General features: G+C 36.8%; 2 protein-coding genes across 7 annotated transcripts in view; both read left to right on the top strand.

Moving 5' to 3' along the window:
* The first annotated feature begins 122 nt into the window (after positions 1 to 122).
* Positions 123 to 10,911, top strand: DBT (dihydrolipoamide branched chain transacylase E2). Its single transcript, XM_085068180.1, has 11 exons — positions 123 to 238; positions 4,284 to 4,407; positions 4,580 to 4,655; positions 4,740 to 4,921; positions 5,273 to 5,400; positions 6,145 to 6,388; positions 7,157 to 7,323; positions 8,026 to 8,103; positions 8,993 to 9,184; positions 9,340 to 9,411; positions 10,267 to 10,911. The coding sequence occupies exons 1-11, from the start codon at positions 188 to 190 to the stop codon at positions 10,432 to 10,434; spliced, it is 1,482 nt and encodes a 493-aa protein (XP_084924306.1). The 5' UTR covers positions 123 to 187; the 3' UTR covers positions 10,435 to 10,911.
* A 141-nt stretch (positions 10,912 to 11,052) lies between these two features.
* Positions 11,053 to 18,387, top strand: part of LRRC39 (leucine rich repeat containing 39) — a 12,813-nt gene continuing 5,478 nt past the window's right edge. The window contains exons 1-6 of one of the 6 annotated variants that reach the window (XM_085068197.1): positions 11,053 to 11,260; positions 12,819 to 12,875; positions 13,441 to 13,486; positions 15,686 to 15,814; positions 16,690 to 16,795; positions 18,109 to 18,265. In XM_085068197.1, the coding sequence (XP_084924323.1) occupies positions 15,690 to 15,814; positions 16,690 to 16,795; positions 18,109 to 18,265 (388 nt within the window). In that variant the 5' untranslated portion in view covers positions 11,053 to 11,260; positions 12,819 to 12,875; positions 13,441 to 13,486; positions 15,686 to 15,689. Of the gene's footprint in view, positions 11,261 to 12,818; positions 12,876 to 13,330; positions 13,487 to 15,105; positions 15,125 to 15,591; positions 15,815 to 16,689; positions 16,796 to 18,108; positions 18,266 to 18,387 lie in introns of those variants that run through there. The other 5 variants (XM_085068193.1, XM_085068195.1, XM_085068196.1 and 2 more) reach the window with 5 other exon arrangements.

Genomic DNA, 18,387 nt, shown 5'->3' with positions numbered 1-18,387 from the left:
GCCGCATGCCCTGCGCCCCGCCAGGGCCGTGCCCCGGAGCCCCGCACAGGGCCCGCTGTCCCGGCGCCTCCCGTGGGCGTGTGTGTGTGTGCCCCAGCGCCGCCCGCTCCTGGTTGGCTGTGCCGGCGCGGCCGCCGCCGGTTGGCTGTGCCGGGGGTGTGTGCGGGGCCGCTCTGCCCGGGGTAAGATGGCGGCCGTGACCGCGCTGAGGAGCAGCTGCCGAGCCGCGGGGCGCCTGGTAAGGGGAGCGGGGAGCCTGCGGGCGGCGGCGCTCCCGGCCAGCCGGGGAGGGATAACGCGCGGCATCCCCGAGTCCCGTTCCTGCCGTCCGGCGGGCAGACCGCGAGCACCGCGCCTCTGCAAACACGACGGGCTGGCGGGGCTGCCGCCTCGGCAGTGCCGGGGGTGGGCAGCGCCTCAGCTCCGCTCGCCGCGGTGCGCTCCCCGTGCTCCGCGGGTGACCGAGCGCGGTGCCTGGCACCGCCCGCCGCGCTGCACGGGGACCCAGCACTGACACCCTCCGCTCCGCGCAGCCCCCGCAACGCCCTGCCCTTGCCCGTGCTCCCTGCCAAAGAAGCGTGTGCCTTTCTGTAAAAGCCAGCGGCATCCTCCTCTTCTGTTATTTCTTAAGTCATCCCCTTATTGCTGTGCCTGTACGTTGTTGCACTGCCATCACCGCTTCTCCGCCCACGCCTCAGCTCCCTTTGCATACCGCAGCCGCACGGAGACGGTGTGGTTACACATACAAAAAAGGGAAACGGATTTCTTTGAATCCCGGGATCCCTGATACTTGAAAAGTAGTTGAGATACCTTACCACAAGAAGTGAATCTTGTTTGCCTTTTAGGATACTTGCAATCTCATGAACATATAGTCGTGAAGACTTAATTCATGCTTTCTTCTGTCTTCTTGTATTATAGTCTTTTCGCTGTTTTGAGGAGTGTTGGTTTCCAATTATTCCAATTTATTCCAATTAAACCACCGTTTTGGGGAATGCCAGAAAAGAAATAACTTTTGAAATTTAGAAACAAAATTAGGGATCAGTTCCAGTTACTATGATTTTTTTTCTCTTAGTAATTCGTATTGTAATTTTAAAGCATAATGATAAAGAATTTTTAAATTAGACTTTTGTAATCTACTTTTCAGCTGGTAATTCATAAGTATTTATAAATAATTTTACTAATTAGGAGAATTGGAAATAATACTTTCTTTTTAGTTTTGTTTCTATTCTTAAATCCAGAGGGAGATTCTGATAAGATGAGAATGCTCATCTCGCCTATGTGCATGCTAAACTATAGAATTGGCTGGTTTATAGTGTGTGTTTTCCTGCAAGCACGTTTTGAATCTGAGCCAGGCAGCCTCAGTGTTAAGTGGTAGGGAAATGGCAGTTACCTGGACACTGGGACACGTGCCAGGTATTCAGATGAGGGATGACATCGGACTAAAACGTGTTACCAGGGATGCTGCTTTAGTACACAGGCAACTATATACTTGGAAATATAGAATATGTATGTAAAACAGATCCAATGTGAGGAAGTGTTCATTAAAATGACTCAATGAGACAGAAGTCAAGGGTTCAGTGGGGCAGTAGCCTTTAATGCAAAGTCATTGCTTTTGAGCAGGCACTGGTCCATTTCACTTGGAAATGTAGTGTTACTCTATCAGGTAATCAGTTCTCCACAGGCTGCTTAAAAATGTTTTGTTCTGAGGCCAGCATACATTTTCAGGATCAGTGGTAATTTCAAAAACCACAGTTGGCCTCTTTTTAAGGAAACAACCAAACCTGAACTTGAGGAGCAAGGCAATTCACCCCCAGAGTGCACTCAGCTCTCCTGTTGGCTTAGGTCAAACCAGCCAGCCTGGGGTGTCCTCAGTACCAGCGAGGGACTGAGTTGGCCCTCAACTCCTTTTTGCCAGAGTAACTGTGCACTGAAGACTTGCACAAGAAAAGTGTTACCTTGCTGTGGCATTATTATCTTTAAATTATTAGTGTAATAGTAGTATAGTGTATAGTGTAATAGTAGTGCCATTAACAAGCTCAGTATTAGCAGTTTGGGTTTTATTGATGGATTTTTCCAGACATCAACATATACAGATGGGTATGCTATGGGTATTAAAGCTAATTTTGTCTTTCATGTGCTATTTTTATTTCCTTATTTGGCATTACACCAGTATTATGGTGATTAAATGATGAAATTATAAGCACAGTCTCTTTATTTAATGGATTTTAAGTTTTTTCTTGTTAGTAAGGAACACTGTTCTGTGAAGAGATTGTGTACTGCATTGTTACTTTAACATACTAGCACACCAACTTTTTGGTAGAGAATGTGCAAAACTGCAAACCAGAAAGACTCCATTCCATTTTTTAAAATGCAGTAATTTTGAATTATTCCTATAGATATAGTATGAAACAGCATGGTAACTCTTCTGTAACAAAACCAGTCTCTTTTTTTGGCAGTGACATTACTAATTCACTACCTGCATTGGTAACCAAAGGTTAAAAACACATGGAAATCATTGTGAAACTTCACATTTAGAAATAGTTCAGAGATTTGATGTGCTCCTTGTGATCATCTTCACAGGTAAATACTGAATGTTTTTCACTTAGGGTCATATAAAGAGAAAAGAGGGTTTTTGCAAGTTTGTGACAAAAATGTCTAGTTGAACAATTTTTTTTTCTGTAATTTTTATGTAAACGTGTAACCTTGAAGTGGGAAGAAACCCTGAATTAAAAATAGGAGAAAAGAGGATTGTGAAGATGTACATTATGTACCAGTTTTGTAATTTAATGAGAGCTTTAAATCATAGCTTAAAATTATCATATTACCTGATTGTTGAATACAGAAAGTTGGAGGACCAATGAAAAGATTTTCTGTTTGCTTATTATAGGAATTAGAAAATTCTTATTCTAGATCAGTAGGTATGATTTTAGTAGCAGGCAGCTGAAAGGTAACTCATATGACATAACTTTGTTGTGTCCATTATGATAGATTGTGTGGTATAAATGTTTGTTCCTTAAAGAAAGGGGATATTAAAGATAACTTGCAATGCTAGGTTAAATAATACAGAAAATGAGTACAGTATCAGTTCAGAATTGCATGGCCTGCTGAATAATGTACTTTTTAAAAAGTGAAATCTGATAGCACATTGTTGGACAGTTTGGGGTGTGGGGAGGGAAACAGGAAGTTTCATATGCTCTGTAATTACTGAAAGGATTTTTTAAATAAGAAGTTAAAATGAACTTTCCCATGCAGGTGTGCTGTTTTCTGGCTCCTCTAAGAAGATAATTTCTAAATTATACAGTTTTGAGCTACTTGAGGTACATTGTAGCACCTGAATTTTTTTCATATCTCTAAATTAGAGATAGTGTCTACAGAGAAATTATTTTTATGAATTTTACAGCACTCTTAAGACAACGTAACACCAGAATTACATTATATTTAAGAAATCTTACTAGATAAGAACGTCTGAACTAACTTGTGTTAAGATTAATAAAATACCTGTTTATGTCAATACAAGAACTACTAGCTTTGCTTTTGATCACAATCATAACTGATTACATGGTGCTTTAAAGCATAAAGTTTTGTCTGAAGAACCTTTCAGAAAATTCTGTAGAAACTTTTAAGTTGATTTCTTGATAAATGTAATTGTAACTGTAAAAGAAAACCATCTCACACTCAGTTCTTAAAAGAGATCATTGAAACTGATTTGAAATGATGTTAACTTGAAGATGATTGCCTCCTGTAGAGTAATAGAAAGGAAAGGGCAACTCTCTGTGCCCTCTGCTGTGACTTTCCTTTCTGATTAGTACTTCTGATCAACCTCTGATGGGAATAAGAACTGATGAAGAAAAATATGCTGGTTTTCCCTGCAGTGTAGGGAAACCTTCCAGCTTTCATTCTGGAAAGGAATATTTCAGATGGCTGATGTAGTTGATAGTATGTGTGCTTTTTGTGTGCCTGTCCTGGTTAAGCTAATCCCTGAGAGAAAGAATAGCAATGAATCACTCACCAAATCCAGTCACGATTTTTGTTAATTGCTTATGTCACTGTGCCTTTGATCTCCCCACAGTGTTAGTGAAAGAATTTAAAGAGTTGGCAAAGCTTTTGCTAATGTAAAGGTTATTGTATATTCAAGAATGTATTCAGTGTAATTGTGTTTGCATAAGAACTTCTCTTATATAGACTAGAATGAAACTATTTTAGTATTATTGTTACATCAGGACTATTAAATGAGCTCTACATCCTCAGTCCATTGTATTAACCCTTGAGACTTTTCTCCCCAGGTTTGCATTCATCGCGTTAGATCGTGCAGCAGCATTCGCTTTCTAAAATCAAAATATGTGTGCGTGTTTGACAAATCTGCCCTCAAGTTTAGTCATCAACAGCGATTATTCAGAACATCTGCTGGTAATCTTTTTCATAATAAAATAATTTATTTTATTTTGCTATTTTATGAGTGTTATGTTAGAGGTTTACATATAGCTGGTATGTAGTCTATTTCTGATGCATTCAGATTTTTCTGTCTGATATCTTGTATTTAATATTAAAAGTGCTGTATTTTCTTACTCTCTCTTTCAAGTTTCATGTGGCCAAATTGTCCAGTTTAAGCTTTCTGACATTGGAGAAGGAATTACAGAGGTGACTGTAAAAGAATGGTAAGTTCTATTTTCTTAAAAATACACAAAGAACACATTTTTACACTGACTGTGTTTCACAGTAGCCTGTGCCTTTCCTCCTAGGTACATAAAGGAAGGTGACAGTGTGTCTCAGTTTGATAGCATCTGTGAGGTACAGAGTGATAAAGCCTCTGTTACTATCACCAGTCGTTATGATGGTGTCATTAGAAAGCTCCATTACAGCATAGATGAAATTGCTTTTGTTGGAAAACCACTAGTGGACATTGAAATTGATGCTTCAAAAGGTACTTTAAGCCATTTTTTTCTCTTGCATACTTTAGGTTTTTTGTCATAACACAGTCAGTGACAGAGGAGTTTACTTTTTTCTCCTGAAAATCTTAAATTTTTTTCCCTTTATAAAGTCAAGAAATTTGAGTGGATAAAGTTGTTGTATTTTATAATTTAAAACCTCCTAGACATTTCCTGTTGAATATTTAGCTTAAGCAGCAGCCTTTAGCAAGCTGTGCTCCCAGCCATGTTAACTCAAAGTAAATTGTAAAAATGTCAGCTGTCACAGAATCACAGAATGGTTGAGATTGGAATTTAACAAATGCTTGTAATGTAGTAAAGTTAATTTGTTTTCTTGTTGTTTGCAGGTGTTGCCTCAGAAGAAGATGTTGTTGAAACACCTCCTATGTCTCATGAAGAGCACACTCACCAGGAGATAAAAGGTCACAAAACATTAGCAACCCCTGCAGTTCGTCGCCTGGCCATGGAGAACAATGTAGGTTTGCTGAATAAGGTCCTGCTGCATTTTACCCAGCTTTTATATGGTAGTTTGACTGACTATGAGAACACTGATCTACAGGAAACACTTGTTTTCAAATGTATTTTGAATGTGTGACAACTGTTGTAAAAATGAAGAGGGTTGTGCTTTCTGATGATTATGGTGGATAGAAAAAGAATTACTGGGCTTAAAACACAGGTAGGATGTTTCAGGCTGAAGATTGAGAAAACCTTTCTAGAATAAAAAAAAGAAAATGTTACAGTAATTTCCTGAGAATCTGTACAGAGAAAGAAGGAGGGAAGGGAAAAAAACCCCACTTTTGTTTTTCAGATTTGAGTCAGAGCAGAGAATTTACTAAGTGTTGTTTTACATGCCTTTCTAACATCTTTTTTTCCTATGAATCTATGAATATTCCATTGGTTTTTAAAGCTTGTGATGCATTTTTAGGAGATAATTAAGTAGCAAATAGCTTTTCTCAAATTAATGTTCACTATTGATCCTCTGAGGTAATTAAGAGGTTAATAGTATTCAGAGTTCCTCCTTGAAGTATGGAATCAAACACCTGGTGGGGCTTTTGGATTATTTGAACAATGTTGAGTACCTAATACATTATAGAGAGGGAATGAAAACTGCAGATATGTTGGATCCAAAATGGGAGTAATTTTAACCTTAGCTCACAATATAAGTTTTTTTTATACTGCTGTAAATCTGAAGTGTCACAGCTTGTTATGTACTTTTCAGATTAAATTGAGTGAAGTTGTTGGGACAGGGAAAGATAACAGAATCCTTAAAGAAGATATACTCAACTACTTGGCCAAACAAACAGGAGCTATTTTGCCTCCATCACCGAAGGCTGAAATTGTCCCACCTTTTCGGAAAACAGAGGCTGTGCCAGCTGCTCCAAAGGACAAAGCACGCAAAATCCCTGTACCTGTTTCCAGACCCATTGTCTTTTCAGGAAAAGATAAAACTGAGCCTGTAACAGGTAAATAATGAAATATAAAATCTTGAGAATATGGTCCCAATAGACTACCAGTAAATGTTGCTCTGTGAAATCTGATCCCACTTGATGGAAGTGTGTTTCATGTTATTGGTATGCAATTGAGCATTTAGGAAAACATTCTCTGTAAGAAGCATCTCTGCTCAAATTATTTTATGAAATATTTGTTCATATTGTGGTTGGATGGAGTTGGGCTGCAAATTGTACTAGCTCATTCTTCCCATGTATGCTGAAATAGGTAGGAATTCTCGAACATGTATTTATGTCAGGAATCATTATGCAAATAGTGGAAAAGTGCAGTGAATTTAAGGGTTTATCAGTGCTTAATAATAGCATACTGCATTGTTATATGAATAGTATTCACATTTCTTCTGGAGAACAGTGCCATAAAAGACACTAAGGTAACAAAAAATCACATTAAAAGGGGAAGAGAAAAGTTTTTTGCTTGCCTTTCCAGCAGTGTTTATTTGGAGAGGCTGGAAAGAGTAATGCAGATTAACATATTATAATTTCAAATTCACACATACATAGGAGAGTGATGCAGTAATATAATCTGAAGTATTACAGTCATAAAAATTCCGTGAACTGAATAACTGAATAAATGCTCTTTATTCTGTTCTTTTTTGCTTGTGGTTTGGCTTTGGTTTGGTTTCTGTAAGCTGTGGAGTTTGTTTAATGGAAACAGATGAAATTTCACCATAACTTCACAGAAGCTCCTTTTGTTGATTTAAGAAGACAATGAATATTTTCCAGGTTTTCAGAAGGCCATGGTGAAGACTATGAGTGCAGCCCTGAAGATCCCCCACTTTGGTTATTGTGATGAGATTGATTTGACTCAACTGGTTCAGCTGCGAGAAGAGCTGAAACCTATAGCTGAGATCCGTGGAGTTAAACTTTCCTTTATGCCATTCTTCATAAAGGTGAGGCATGCAGCAGAGCACTGTATGGAGTACTTACACAGGTTTTGCCAAAATCTGTTCAGTGATTGTTGTAAATTTGGGGCACCACTCTATTGTCTGAGTTATGGCAGATAACAAGAAAAGTTTCAATTTTTTTTGTTGTTTATTGAGCCACTTATCAATTTACAGTTGGAATTGCAGCTAGGGTTATGTAATATAACTGAAAATGTTGAAATTATTAATAGGAAAGGATTGAGCAGCTTCAGTATCATTTAATGGGGAGGTAAGCATCACTAGGTGTATGAATTGCACTAAATAAATTTTTGAAATTGTCAGTAGTTTTTGAGCTCCTTTAAAATGAGCCTTACATAAAATGCATGACTGTTGTTGATGTTATTATCATAAGCTTTGTATTGCTAATGAATCCCTTAGCTCACTCAGAATGTCCCTTCTATTGCTCAGAAGAGCAGGCAGTTGCACTCACTCAGTTGCTGAGGTTCCATTTCCAGCTGTTGGCCTCACTGAAGGCTGATGCACTGTCCAAGCTGTGCAGTGAATGCGTAGCTTGGTCTGAAACTTCTGATAATGCTGTTGCAGAGTGCTACCTAAACACTCATTCCATACTGTTATTAATCTATCTCCTCCTATTACTTCTGTTCCATAGAGCTCTCTACTTATAAAATATAAAAATCCATTTTGTTTTCTTTTGTTGTATTTAACCAGGCAGCCTCTCTGGGATTGTTGCAGTATCCCATTCTTAATGCTTCTTTGGATGAGAACTGTCAAAATGTCACATACAAGGTTTGTAAACTATGGATAAATGTGAGCAGAAAACCTAAAGTAACATCTAACAAGGGCTTTCCAGAATGTCTGAGCTAATTTTAAGAACCAAAATTATGGTGTTGGGCTGAAAATTAATTTGTGTGTTCAGATTCTGAGATCTGTGTTTGATTTATTATTGGTCATATTTCAGTAGCTTTTTAGATACCAGTCACTTTTTTATTCCATCTTGCCTTAAAAATGCATATTAATCTATTGATTTCCTATTTTTCATCTCAATATGGGCCAAATGAGAATATTTCAAATCTAATACAACAATTTTTAAGTAATGGCACAGTGATTCTACTGTTCCAGCACTCAATACTTATATATTAAAGTACAGTCTTGATAAGTTATTTAATTTTCATACAGGCTGCTGGATTGTTACTTCTGGGCAGAAGATATCTATTTTCTTAAGTGATGTATACTTGCTCCTTGCAATACAAACTCTTTTTGTGCTGTTGTATCAATATGTCTCACAATCTCTATATTCCTTCCAAAAATTAAAAGCATCTCAGTTTCTTTTTTTTTTTTTTTTAAATTTTTCGTGCTCTCTTTAAAATTTATTATTTATATTTTGGTACACATGTGATAATCCTGAAGTGCAATGTTTTCAGTATGCAACTGATTTCAGGATTTTGTATTCTCTGGAGGGGAAATTGTCAACATCAAGTTACAGTTTGCAGGTGTGAGGCTAATATTAAAAAAATTACATCCTTTTCTCCCTTCAAAGTTGTATACAGGAGTTTCTTACTAAAGGCGGCACTTTCCAAGTTAAAAATATAAATCAGGATGATGTGATTTAAGTGGCTTTTTATATATTTTATGTTGACAGTTTATATTAATGTTTGGTTCATGGCATTTGTTGCAGGCTTCGCACAACATTGGAGTTGCAATGGACACAGAGCAAGGTTTAATTGTCCCGAATGTGAAAAATGTTCAGGTCTGCAGCGTGTTTGACATTGCTGTGGAATTAAATCGTCTGCAGTCCTTGGGCTCTGCAGGCCAACTGGGAACAAGTGACCTCACTGGGGGAACATTCACCCTTTCAAATATTGGCACAGTAAGTACAGGAAAAATGAGAGCTACATCTGCTTCTGAAAGAAAAACTTGACTGAAGTTTAATATGCAAAGAACAAAACCTGTAGCAATCAATTCAAGAGGCAATCTGCTCAAGAAAAAATTGTTAAATAATATCCCCAGCTTTTTCTTTTCTAGATTGGTGGCACTTATGCCAAAGCAGTAATACTACCTCCTGAAGTAGCCATTGGAGCCCTTGGAAAAATACAGGTATATTAACTTTATCTCAGTGATGTGAGTGTTTAGCTAAGGTCATCTGTAATGAAAATGAAACATGGAATCTCCCTTTGTTGCAGAGAAACCGCATAGCTCATGCTTGATAAGTTTGTGGTGTTCTTAGATGATTGTGCAGACACCAAATGTTTAATTAGAAGTCTCTTACACCAAAGGTTCATATTTATTTTCTAGAATCCTGATATATTTCACTCACATCTATGTAACCTTCTAGTTACTAAGAAACAACATAAATACGGTTTTACAAGTTTTGCAACGTGGCAATAGCAATTTTACTATCATCAGGGAGAAAACTTGAGAAGTATTCTGAAAATTAAGTTTAATTTTATGAGCCAGACAGCTGAATCCATACAGAATTTTGAATGTGAAGGCAGTTTTATATTTTCTGAATTTCAGGCTTTAATTCTTTAATATAGACATTTGAGCTCAGTGCTGGAAATGAAATTAATATTTACTGAAATTACTTCATCTGTGTCCTTCCTCTGAGCATTATTTTTAGAGATGCTTTAAGGAAATTGCCACTTTGAGAACTAACAGTGCAATAAACTATTCAGGAAGAAACTTTCGAGTCAGGAAAGGTGTACACAACTTCAGTATTTCCATGATGGTGGAAACAGGATATGACTGTTTATTATGCAGGCTTGCAATATAGTCTAATCTACAGCACAAACAATAATGGAAAGGTCTTGGTTTTTTGCATGGTGCTACTGCTGTCCATCTAATTTAGGAAAATGTTTAAATTTAGATCAACATATTAGCAAGAAAAAAAAATACAGATTTGCTGATGAAAGTATTTAATATTTCTGGTTTTTTCCTTCCTCTCATTTGCAGGTTCTTCCTCGGTTTAATGGCAATGGTGAAGTATTTAAAGCACAAATAATGAATGTGAGTTGGTCAGCTGATCATCGCATCATTGATGGAGCTACAATGGCCCGGTTCTCTAACTTGTGGAAATCTTACTTGGAGAACCCTGCTTCGATGCTGCTGGACCTTAAATAGAGGAAACCATGGCTAGAACATGCCTTTAAACTCTGTGGATTAGACTGAATAGTTATAAAAGCTGTCTCTGCTAACATGTGCCCTTTGCTACGTGCATTATATAATAATGTTATGTGGTTAAAAGTTCTCAGCAGCTGATACCAGTCTCAATTAGTTGTTACTTCTTTCAGTTAGTATTGCTGTAATTTCTTCTACAGCAGACTGTCAAACAGAATAGGTCACAGCTTCTGAATATGGTGGTGGAATGTCTTTATTTTGCCTTTTATAATGAGAATGATTGTCAGGCTGGTGTGACTGAGTGCCACTGCTTTACACCTGCAGTATTTATAATCTGAAGGGGAATTTTGAAGGGGAGTGCTCACAGTTCTTTCTTTGAGACACGTAAATTTATTTTAACAAATAATATCTTAATTCCCAAAAGGGATTATGCAAAAATCATCTACAAATAAAATGCCTTTAATGCTTCTGCTGTAAGATGTCAAGAGAGATTTTTGTTGTTTTACTGAGTAAACTTCTTAAGTCTTTTGCTAGTCCACTTTTTCCTGGCAATTACTTGCACAGGTTCTCTTTATCAAACTATAAATGAAGAGACCATATTTATTCAAATGCTTACTGACACCACTTATTGATAATTATCAAGGCCTTAATACTGTCTAGAATATCCTGTATTTTTAAAGGCTGAAAGTAGTGTCAGCCCTTAATGCTTTCCAGTGATTTTTGTTTCTCATAGAAAGCATCTGTCTGTTAAAACCAAATGAGAAGGAGAGAAAGAAAGAGAAAACAAAGAAAAAAAAAGAAGGATCTTGTTTTATTTTTCTGTATTTAGGTAAGCGTGACAGTAAGCTGAACATGTTCTAAAAGCTTGCATTGTGTTATTGATATTCAGATACTAGAATCTGACAGATTAATCAGATTCAAGAAAGAATGGACATTAAAAAATAGTATGTGAGATAAGGACTTCTTAAACTCAGATGCAAGGCACATAATGAATCGATTCTCGTTAATGCCATTAAAACAGAAAACACTTATGTGGCTTTAAGGTAAAATAAACAGATCATGAGGATTGCACTGGGGATTTAATGGGAGATATGAAGAAAACTATGGGATATAAGTACCTTCTAGAAACATAAGTTGCACACAGACACAAGGAAAAACCATTACATGGCCTTAAAAATGAATTTGTGATGCACAAAATGGACGTTTCCTCCTTTTTTTAGATATATCAAAAACAGGAGCATTCTCCAAAACTGTAGACCAAAGTTGTCTATTGCATTTAGCTGTGAAGATGTGAGACACAGGCTACCAGGTGTAGAATCCCTGCTATCTGTGATGCTGAGACTGAATTAGAGGAAAGCTGGTAATGTAGGAGGGGGAGCATGGAGCATCCATGTTAGGTGCTATTTATATTTCTATTGTGGTATAAGGGTCTTTTATATAAAGGTAATTTCTTGCAAAATTTGACTAATATATCATGCTTATCACCTATTTCATTTTTATCAGATTTATTTATTCCTAATAAAAAATATAAAGCCACAAAGAATTGTAGTTATATTGTTTTTATTTTTGAATTTTATGCAGGCGATCCTGTACAGGCGACTCAAACTATTTCTTCTTACCATAAAGAACATTCTGTACTCAAGGCTACCAAAAGAACACAGCCTAATGTCTACTTCCCTGCAAATATTTTATTGTAATGAGGGCTTAGTCTAAATAGGATATTTTTTTAATCTGATGCCCATTGAGAAAATAAATTGAGGAAATAAAAGTGTACGAAGAAAGCAATAAAATTGCTTTGAAATATTTAATACAGAATAATTTTACTTGCACAGGGAGCCCAAAATTTCTTTGTCTGTCAAAACTCCAATAAATGGCAGGTTTGGGATTTTTCCCCCTAGCTCTAATTATCTGTTTCTTTTAAGGAGAAGAAAATGAGGATTTTAGTTACAACTGATTTAGATCAAGAGATTGAATCTATACCAAAACTGAAAGAAGTTCCTATAACAGAGAATCTTTTGGATCACTTTTGCTTTTACATAACCTTTTTTATTTTAAAAAAATGAAGTATAGAAGATTGCAAGGATTGAAAGCTAAAGTACTTAGTGTCTTTTCGAGTAAGTATTGGTGTTAATGTATTTAGTTGTTTGTGGACTGGAAAGGGTTGGGGGTTTTTTTGTTGTAAAGTTCTGTGTGGTAGGGTTATAACCAAATTAATGATACTTTTAAAATTTCAGCTTCCCATTTTATACTCCAGTGCAATTGGTAGAGCTATCCAGTTTTATGGCTTCTGCCTCAAATAGTGACCAGTGATTGTTGCTGTTTCTCTCTTTCCATTTGATTGAAGAAAAAGATTCTGACAGACTTGTTCTCCTTTTATCTTCTCCAAGGGCTACTTGAAGACATATAATGTTAAAAATGTTTCATGATTGGAAGCATGAGAAGGGGTGAGTAATAACCCCTCTGCACATCCTGGTAAAGATTACTTTTCTGTCTGGACTTGAATAATTTGCCCTAAAATTCTCTTCAGCAAGAGAATTCTTCAGCATGGGCAAAAGTAATGAGTAAAATACTTAGTGATGTGATACTTTTTCCAATCTGCTTAGTCAACTTTGCTGTTTAATAGTGCTTTGGAGCTCAGTTTCCTTGCAGAGAAACAGTACCAAAGAAAGCAGTTTAGTTTAATTCAAAACTAGGCTTTTTTATTTTTTTCATTTTTAATTTAAAGCAAGATAATTGTGTAGCATAACAAGTACTCTTCTTGTTCTCAATTTTTTAACTTCTGTTAATGTGAGTCCAGGAGTTTAGGGGAGCCCAGTCACAGCAAACTGGGAAGACTTTAACAGTGGTAAATGCTTGGGGGGTTTGCAGAAGTGCCTCATGTGATGCCTTCTATTCTCAGCATAGGTTAAAATTAGAATTAGACTGACATTGCATTGGAGTCTGAGTGAGAGTTTTAAATGGCTTTGGTAGTACAGACAAGATTCATAATCTGTCTCTGCTCTTGTCCAGAAAGCAATGAGTCACAGAAGATCCTTGAAAACACCAAATAATTGAGGTAAGTTGTTGTTGTTAACTTTTTCTGATGCCTGGAGGTGAAGTTGTTGGGAGATCTGATTACTTGGAGTGAATCTGCAGTTGTTTTACAGCCACACTTGGGAATTCACTTCTCAATTGTTGGCTGTGATGGCATGATTATTATGGTTTTTATTTTCTTAAAAAATAGTAAGATTTAAGAACAAGAAGTTTTTGATAGTAGCTTGTTATATAATGAAATCATCCTGAAAATAATAATATACTTAGGCCCTTTCGTATTTCATGGTTCTGAGGCAGTACTTATTGAATAATATGCTTTCCACAGCAAAAGAGAGCTGCCAAGACTAAGCTTTACTAGAAATCAGTATTAGTTTGACTGTGTAGTGTGATACGGGGTTTGGTAGTACAGCTATTAACAAGTGTCTCTTTTCTGCACAATTTGTATAAAAAGATTTCTAGTTTTCTGCCTAAAAAGGCTTGTAGTTCAAAAAAGGTCTCTAAACAACAAGAAATGATAGATTAGTTAATCACTTAATCTCAGTAGAAATTTAATCTTGAAAAATCAGGCGATTTGAATTTTAAGCACTAACTGGAGCGAAAAACCTCACACATACATAGCATTACTGTTGCTTTTTGGGATGAGGATTGGGAAGGGTAGTTACTCTGATGACCACTGAAAGAGAAGTTAATCCTTCAAACTAGTAAATGTGATCACATTTATGTGGGGGAGGGAAAGAGGATCCAGTGCTCTCGGTACAGGAAAAAATCCAATCCCTCTCTAGGAGCCCAAAGACCAGACTGCACTGTGCCACACTGGGGTTGCCATTTGTGTCCCTTGCCAAATCCTGCCATTTTTCCTTAACAAACAGAGAACAGCTAAGAATGGTAAATCTTGATGTATTGGACAGATCCTTCTTTATTCAAGCTTTGGAATTTGATTTTTATGCTGTCTTTACAACAGGAAGCAATCCTGACATTTTAGATTTTATTTGCCTACACATTTTAACTTGATTTCAGTATAATCAGACTTTACAAATAAGTGTGCTATCAAAAGACATAGTAAACAGGAAATAGAATGACTGACAATTTGAATACAAAAATGGTCTCCAAGCAATTGTGGCTTATCCAGGCCACACGAAATTATAACAGAAAAAAATATGATAGAAAAGACATTTTATGGTTCTAAAAGACAGACCTGCAGCAATTATTGCAGGGAAATATATGTATGAAAAGACCTGAAATTCCCGTTTTGTTGTTTATTACCTGCTTGTTTGGAAGAAGGTTATCCTTGCTTTTTTCATTTTGAAGCATATATAAGATGTTTTTCTTACTTGCCCCTACAAGTATCAGTAAAAAGTTAGAAAGGGAGCATTCAGCTCATCAGTGTTCAGAGTACACTGCTGCTGGCATGAAGTTCAGTGCTGCAAGCTTATCTGAATATCAGTATCTTGGCTCCAGTAATGGCAATAAGAATGATTAGGATGAGTAAGTATCCTACTTTGCTGCTCTTCAGGACAATGTGTATTAATTATCTCACTGAGGGATAGATGACTTCAAAACTTTAGACTGAATTTAATTTTAAATGTGAATTCTGACACTCAGCAGGACTACACAAACATTCAAAGAGAGATCACAAGAATTTAAAAGCCTTTTCTTAAAGGTAATGCATTACTAATTATAAAATACATTGTAATGAGTTAAGCTATGAAGAAAATGAATGCAAATAAAGTATACTAATTAATTTCCAGGAACAGTTCAGTCTTTGTCAAGTGCAAAACTTCTTTAGTTACAAGTATTTATATGAGGTAGCTGTCAGTATGTAGCTATCAGGATTTAACTGCTTTAGATTGTAAGTAACAGCTTAATTTCTTCCTGGGATGGGAATGTATGCTTAATCTGTATTTAACATTTATGGCCAGTACTTAGTGTATTATTGGAAGCAACTGAGAGAAACAGTTGTTCATTGATTCTGAATAAGAATGCAGAGACTGCAAAAATACCATTTCTTATTAGAAGAACATTTAATTGTGTGCAATTATCTATTTTTATAAAGAGAAAGCAGTTGGTAAGATCCTGTCAGTTTTCTACATGAAATAATTTAATAATATAATGAAGTGTGTATTGCAGTATTTTAGTTTTCACATCACTGTCCCTATCTGGTAACTGATACATGAAGTGGTGCATTGAGCCTGAAATTCAGTCAGATTCCTGTGATGTAAAGGATCATGGCTGAAACTGCAGTTTGCCTGGGAACATTCAGTGCTGTGAAGACACTCTGGGAAGTGAGAATACACAAGATAAATGAAGAATTACAGAAAGAAAAGGAATTCAGGCAGAGGTCTGCAGGAAGGTGGGTGAATTGTAGATCTTTAAGTATGTGAAAAGCTAGACCATATGCTACAGTTCAGAAGACTGTAACTGGTCTTTTCAAACTCATCCAGACTCTAATTCTTTAGTTGTTACTCCAGCAGAATTCCCAGTGATTAGCGTTTATCTGGTGATAAAAATATGAGTGTATAGACTAAATCCCCTGAGCCCAGATACTGAAATCCTCTGCTCTGTAGATGTTCTAACCACTGAAGATTTAATTTGTTGTGCTTTCTTCTCCATTGAGAAATTAACAGGGTTGCTCAGTCTTCTGTCTGGACAGCAATTTTATGAACTTTGAAGAAATTTAGCACTCTATTTTTGGAACTCTTTGTAATTCATCAGATGTGTTTGAAATGGAATAATTCAAATTCAAAAGCTAGTAATGGAAAATACAAGCAGAAACAAAGAGAATTAGCCTAGTTGTAATAATTTTTGTTTAAATCCCCTTTAGAAATGAAGCTAAAAGAATCCCTATCTGATTGACTTTATTTTGTTGTATTTCTATTTGGTGGAATGGAAGGCTTTTATTTTAGGAGACTGCTTCCAAATTTGCTTTGGAACTTAATCCAACATAACTTTATATTCTGTTGCCCTGCTGCAACATGTTGAAAGTAAATTATGTCTTCCCTCTGAATGTAAATTTGAAGAACTGTAAAACAGAATTCCTATAAATTACCTCAGCCAAACATTGTGCTTGTCTTCTCTCCAACTGATAGTATATTTAGCATTCAGATATAATTAATGTTATTTGACATCCAAAAAAGCAATTGTCTCTTTTTTCCCAGAAAATAGATAGGATAGTAATTATTGTCTGTGTTCATTGTTGCACCACTTCGGATCTTCTTTCCCTTGTAGGCTACTGCTTGTCTGGGAGGAGAGAGCTGCTTTAGCAAAGCTCAAAGAAAAAGTTATTAATGAAGGTGGAAGAGCAATTTTAAGGATAGAGGAAGAAGAATGGAAGGTAGTGTTGATAGGAATGAATGCTTGGGATGAATGACAGATGTATCAGAAAAGTACTACTTACAACTTTATACTTAGAGTTGTACTATTTTTGTTCTATTAACTACTCACTGTGCTTTGCTAGCAGTGACTTGGGACACACCATTGTGGGTGTAAAAGCAAGCTGGGTGTTATTCAGTCCTGAATATTAAGCATTACTCTGCAAAAACAAAGCCCAAAAGGCTTTTCTGCATTAGAAAGTGTTTACACTGCAAATCATGATTTTCATTATATACATTCTCATTTAACATCCACACACTAGGGCTACTGAAACGTATCAAGGTGAAAACCCTCTGTGTTTGGGTGCATGAAAATATTTCTTCCTGTTGTTTATTTTCTCTAAGAGTGAAAATGAGCCAGTAGATTCCCAGAACACTATTTTTGCTGTTTCTCATGCACAGGGGTAATCTGCTGTCAATGCTGCCAGAGTGAAGGCCAACAGTTCTCTGAGCCATGCAGAAATGCTCAGACCAGCTCCTAGAAAGTGATGAGAATTAGTCTGTGTTGAGGCCAGTGAGAACATGACAGCCAGACCCAGCAGTACTCTGGTGGTCTGTGATCCCTCAGCTCTTCTGCTTCAGCTGCTCTCTGTTTTTATTGACAGAATAGGAAATAGAATTGAGATTGCTCTTTATGTGCAAAAATCTATTTAGAGAAATTTCATCTTCAGCTATATTGACTTTGTTTTAAAAAAGAGAGAAACAAACAAAAACAAGCCTGAAACTTGTCAATGACGGTTGTGCAGGTGTCTAAATCCTGGGAGCCAGAAGTGGGCAGGTTAAATCTGTGATCAGAATGACAACCCCCACTGATGTTCACTTCAGGATCATGGAATCATGGAATATGCTGAGTCCATCGAGTCCAACTCCTGGCCCTGCACAGCACCATCTCTAAGAGTCACACCATGTGCCTGAGACCATTGTCCAAACACATCTTGAGCTCTGTCAGGCTTGGTGCTCTGACCACTGCCCTGGGGAACTTGTTCCAGTGACCAACCACCCTCTGGGGGAAGAACCTTTGCCTAATATATTGATGTAAACCTTCATGAAATATATGCCTTTTCCTAATATGTATGATATTAAAATCATATCAGTTATGCTTGCTATTTTTAGCATATTTTAGAAAACAGTTACCAGAATTTATTTTCTAACCTACATGTTCCAGCACAGCTGAAGAAAAAGGACAGACTGTTAATGTTTGAAATAATTCTGCCTCAGTCTGTATTCTTCTTGCACACTAAGCTTAATTTTCTCTGGTTTGTATTTCTTGTTGTAGACATTACCTTCATGCTTATTGAAACTAATCCATCTCCAGGAATGGCAGCTTCATAGAACTAGTTTGCTGAAAATTCCTCAGTTTATTGGAAGATTTCAGAGCCTTGTTGTTCTGGATCTATCCCGGAACTCAATTGAAAGTGTACCCAAAGAAATTGGTGAGCTGGGCTTTCTTTTACTTTAAACTGCTTTTCTAAGAAAACTGGTCTTGCACATATGTGCCATTTTTGTGTCCTTTGTCTGTCTAACAATCCTATAGGTTAGTGAGAAAACAGATTAT

Source organism: Lichenostomus cassidix, chromosome 8 (assembly GCF_008360975.1).
Source record: "Lichenostomus cassidix isolate B80296 chromosome 8, HeHo_3.0, whole genome shotgun sequence".
NCBI classification, from domain to species: domain Eukaryota; kingdom Metazoa; phylum Chordata; class Aves; order Passeriformes; family Meliphagidae; genus Lichenostomus; species Lichenostomus cassidix.
The sequence above is the reverse complement of the archived record's forward strand: the minus strand, read 5'-3'. Positions and strand labels throughout refer to the sequence as shown.

What these genes read in the sequence shown, in the direction of transcription:
- DBT (XM_085068180.1), top strand. Translation starts at nt 188, where the DNA reads ATGGCGGCCGTGACCGCGCTGAGGAGCAGCTGCCGAGCCGCGGGGCGC. An exon ending in TGAAATTGATGCTTCAAAAG is followed by an intron (nt 4,922 to 5,272) that starts GTACTTTAAGCC and finishes TGTTGTTTGCAG; the next exon opens with GTGTTGCCTCAGAAGAAGAT. An exon ending in TTATGCCATTCTTCATAAAG is followed by an intron (nt 7,324 to 8,025) that starts GTGAGGCATGCA and finishes GTATTTAACCAG; the next exon opens with GCAGCCTCTCTGGGATTGTT.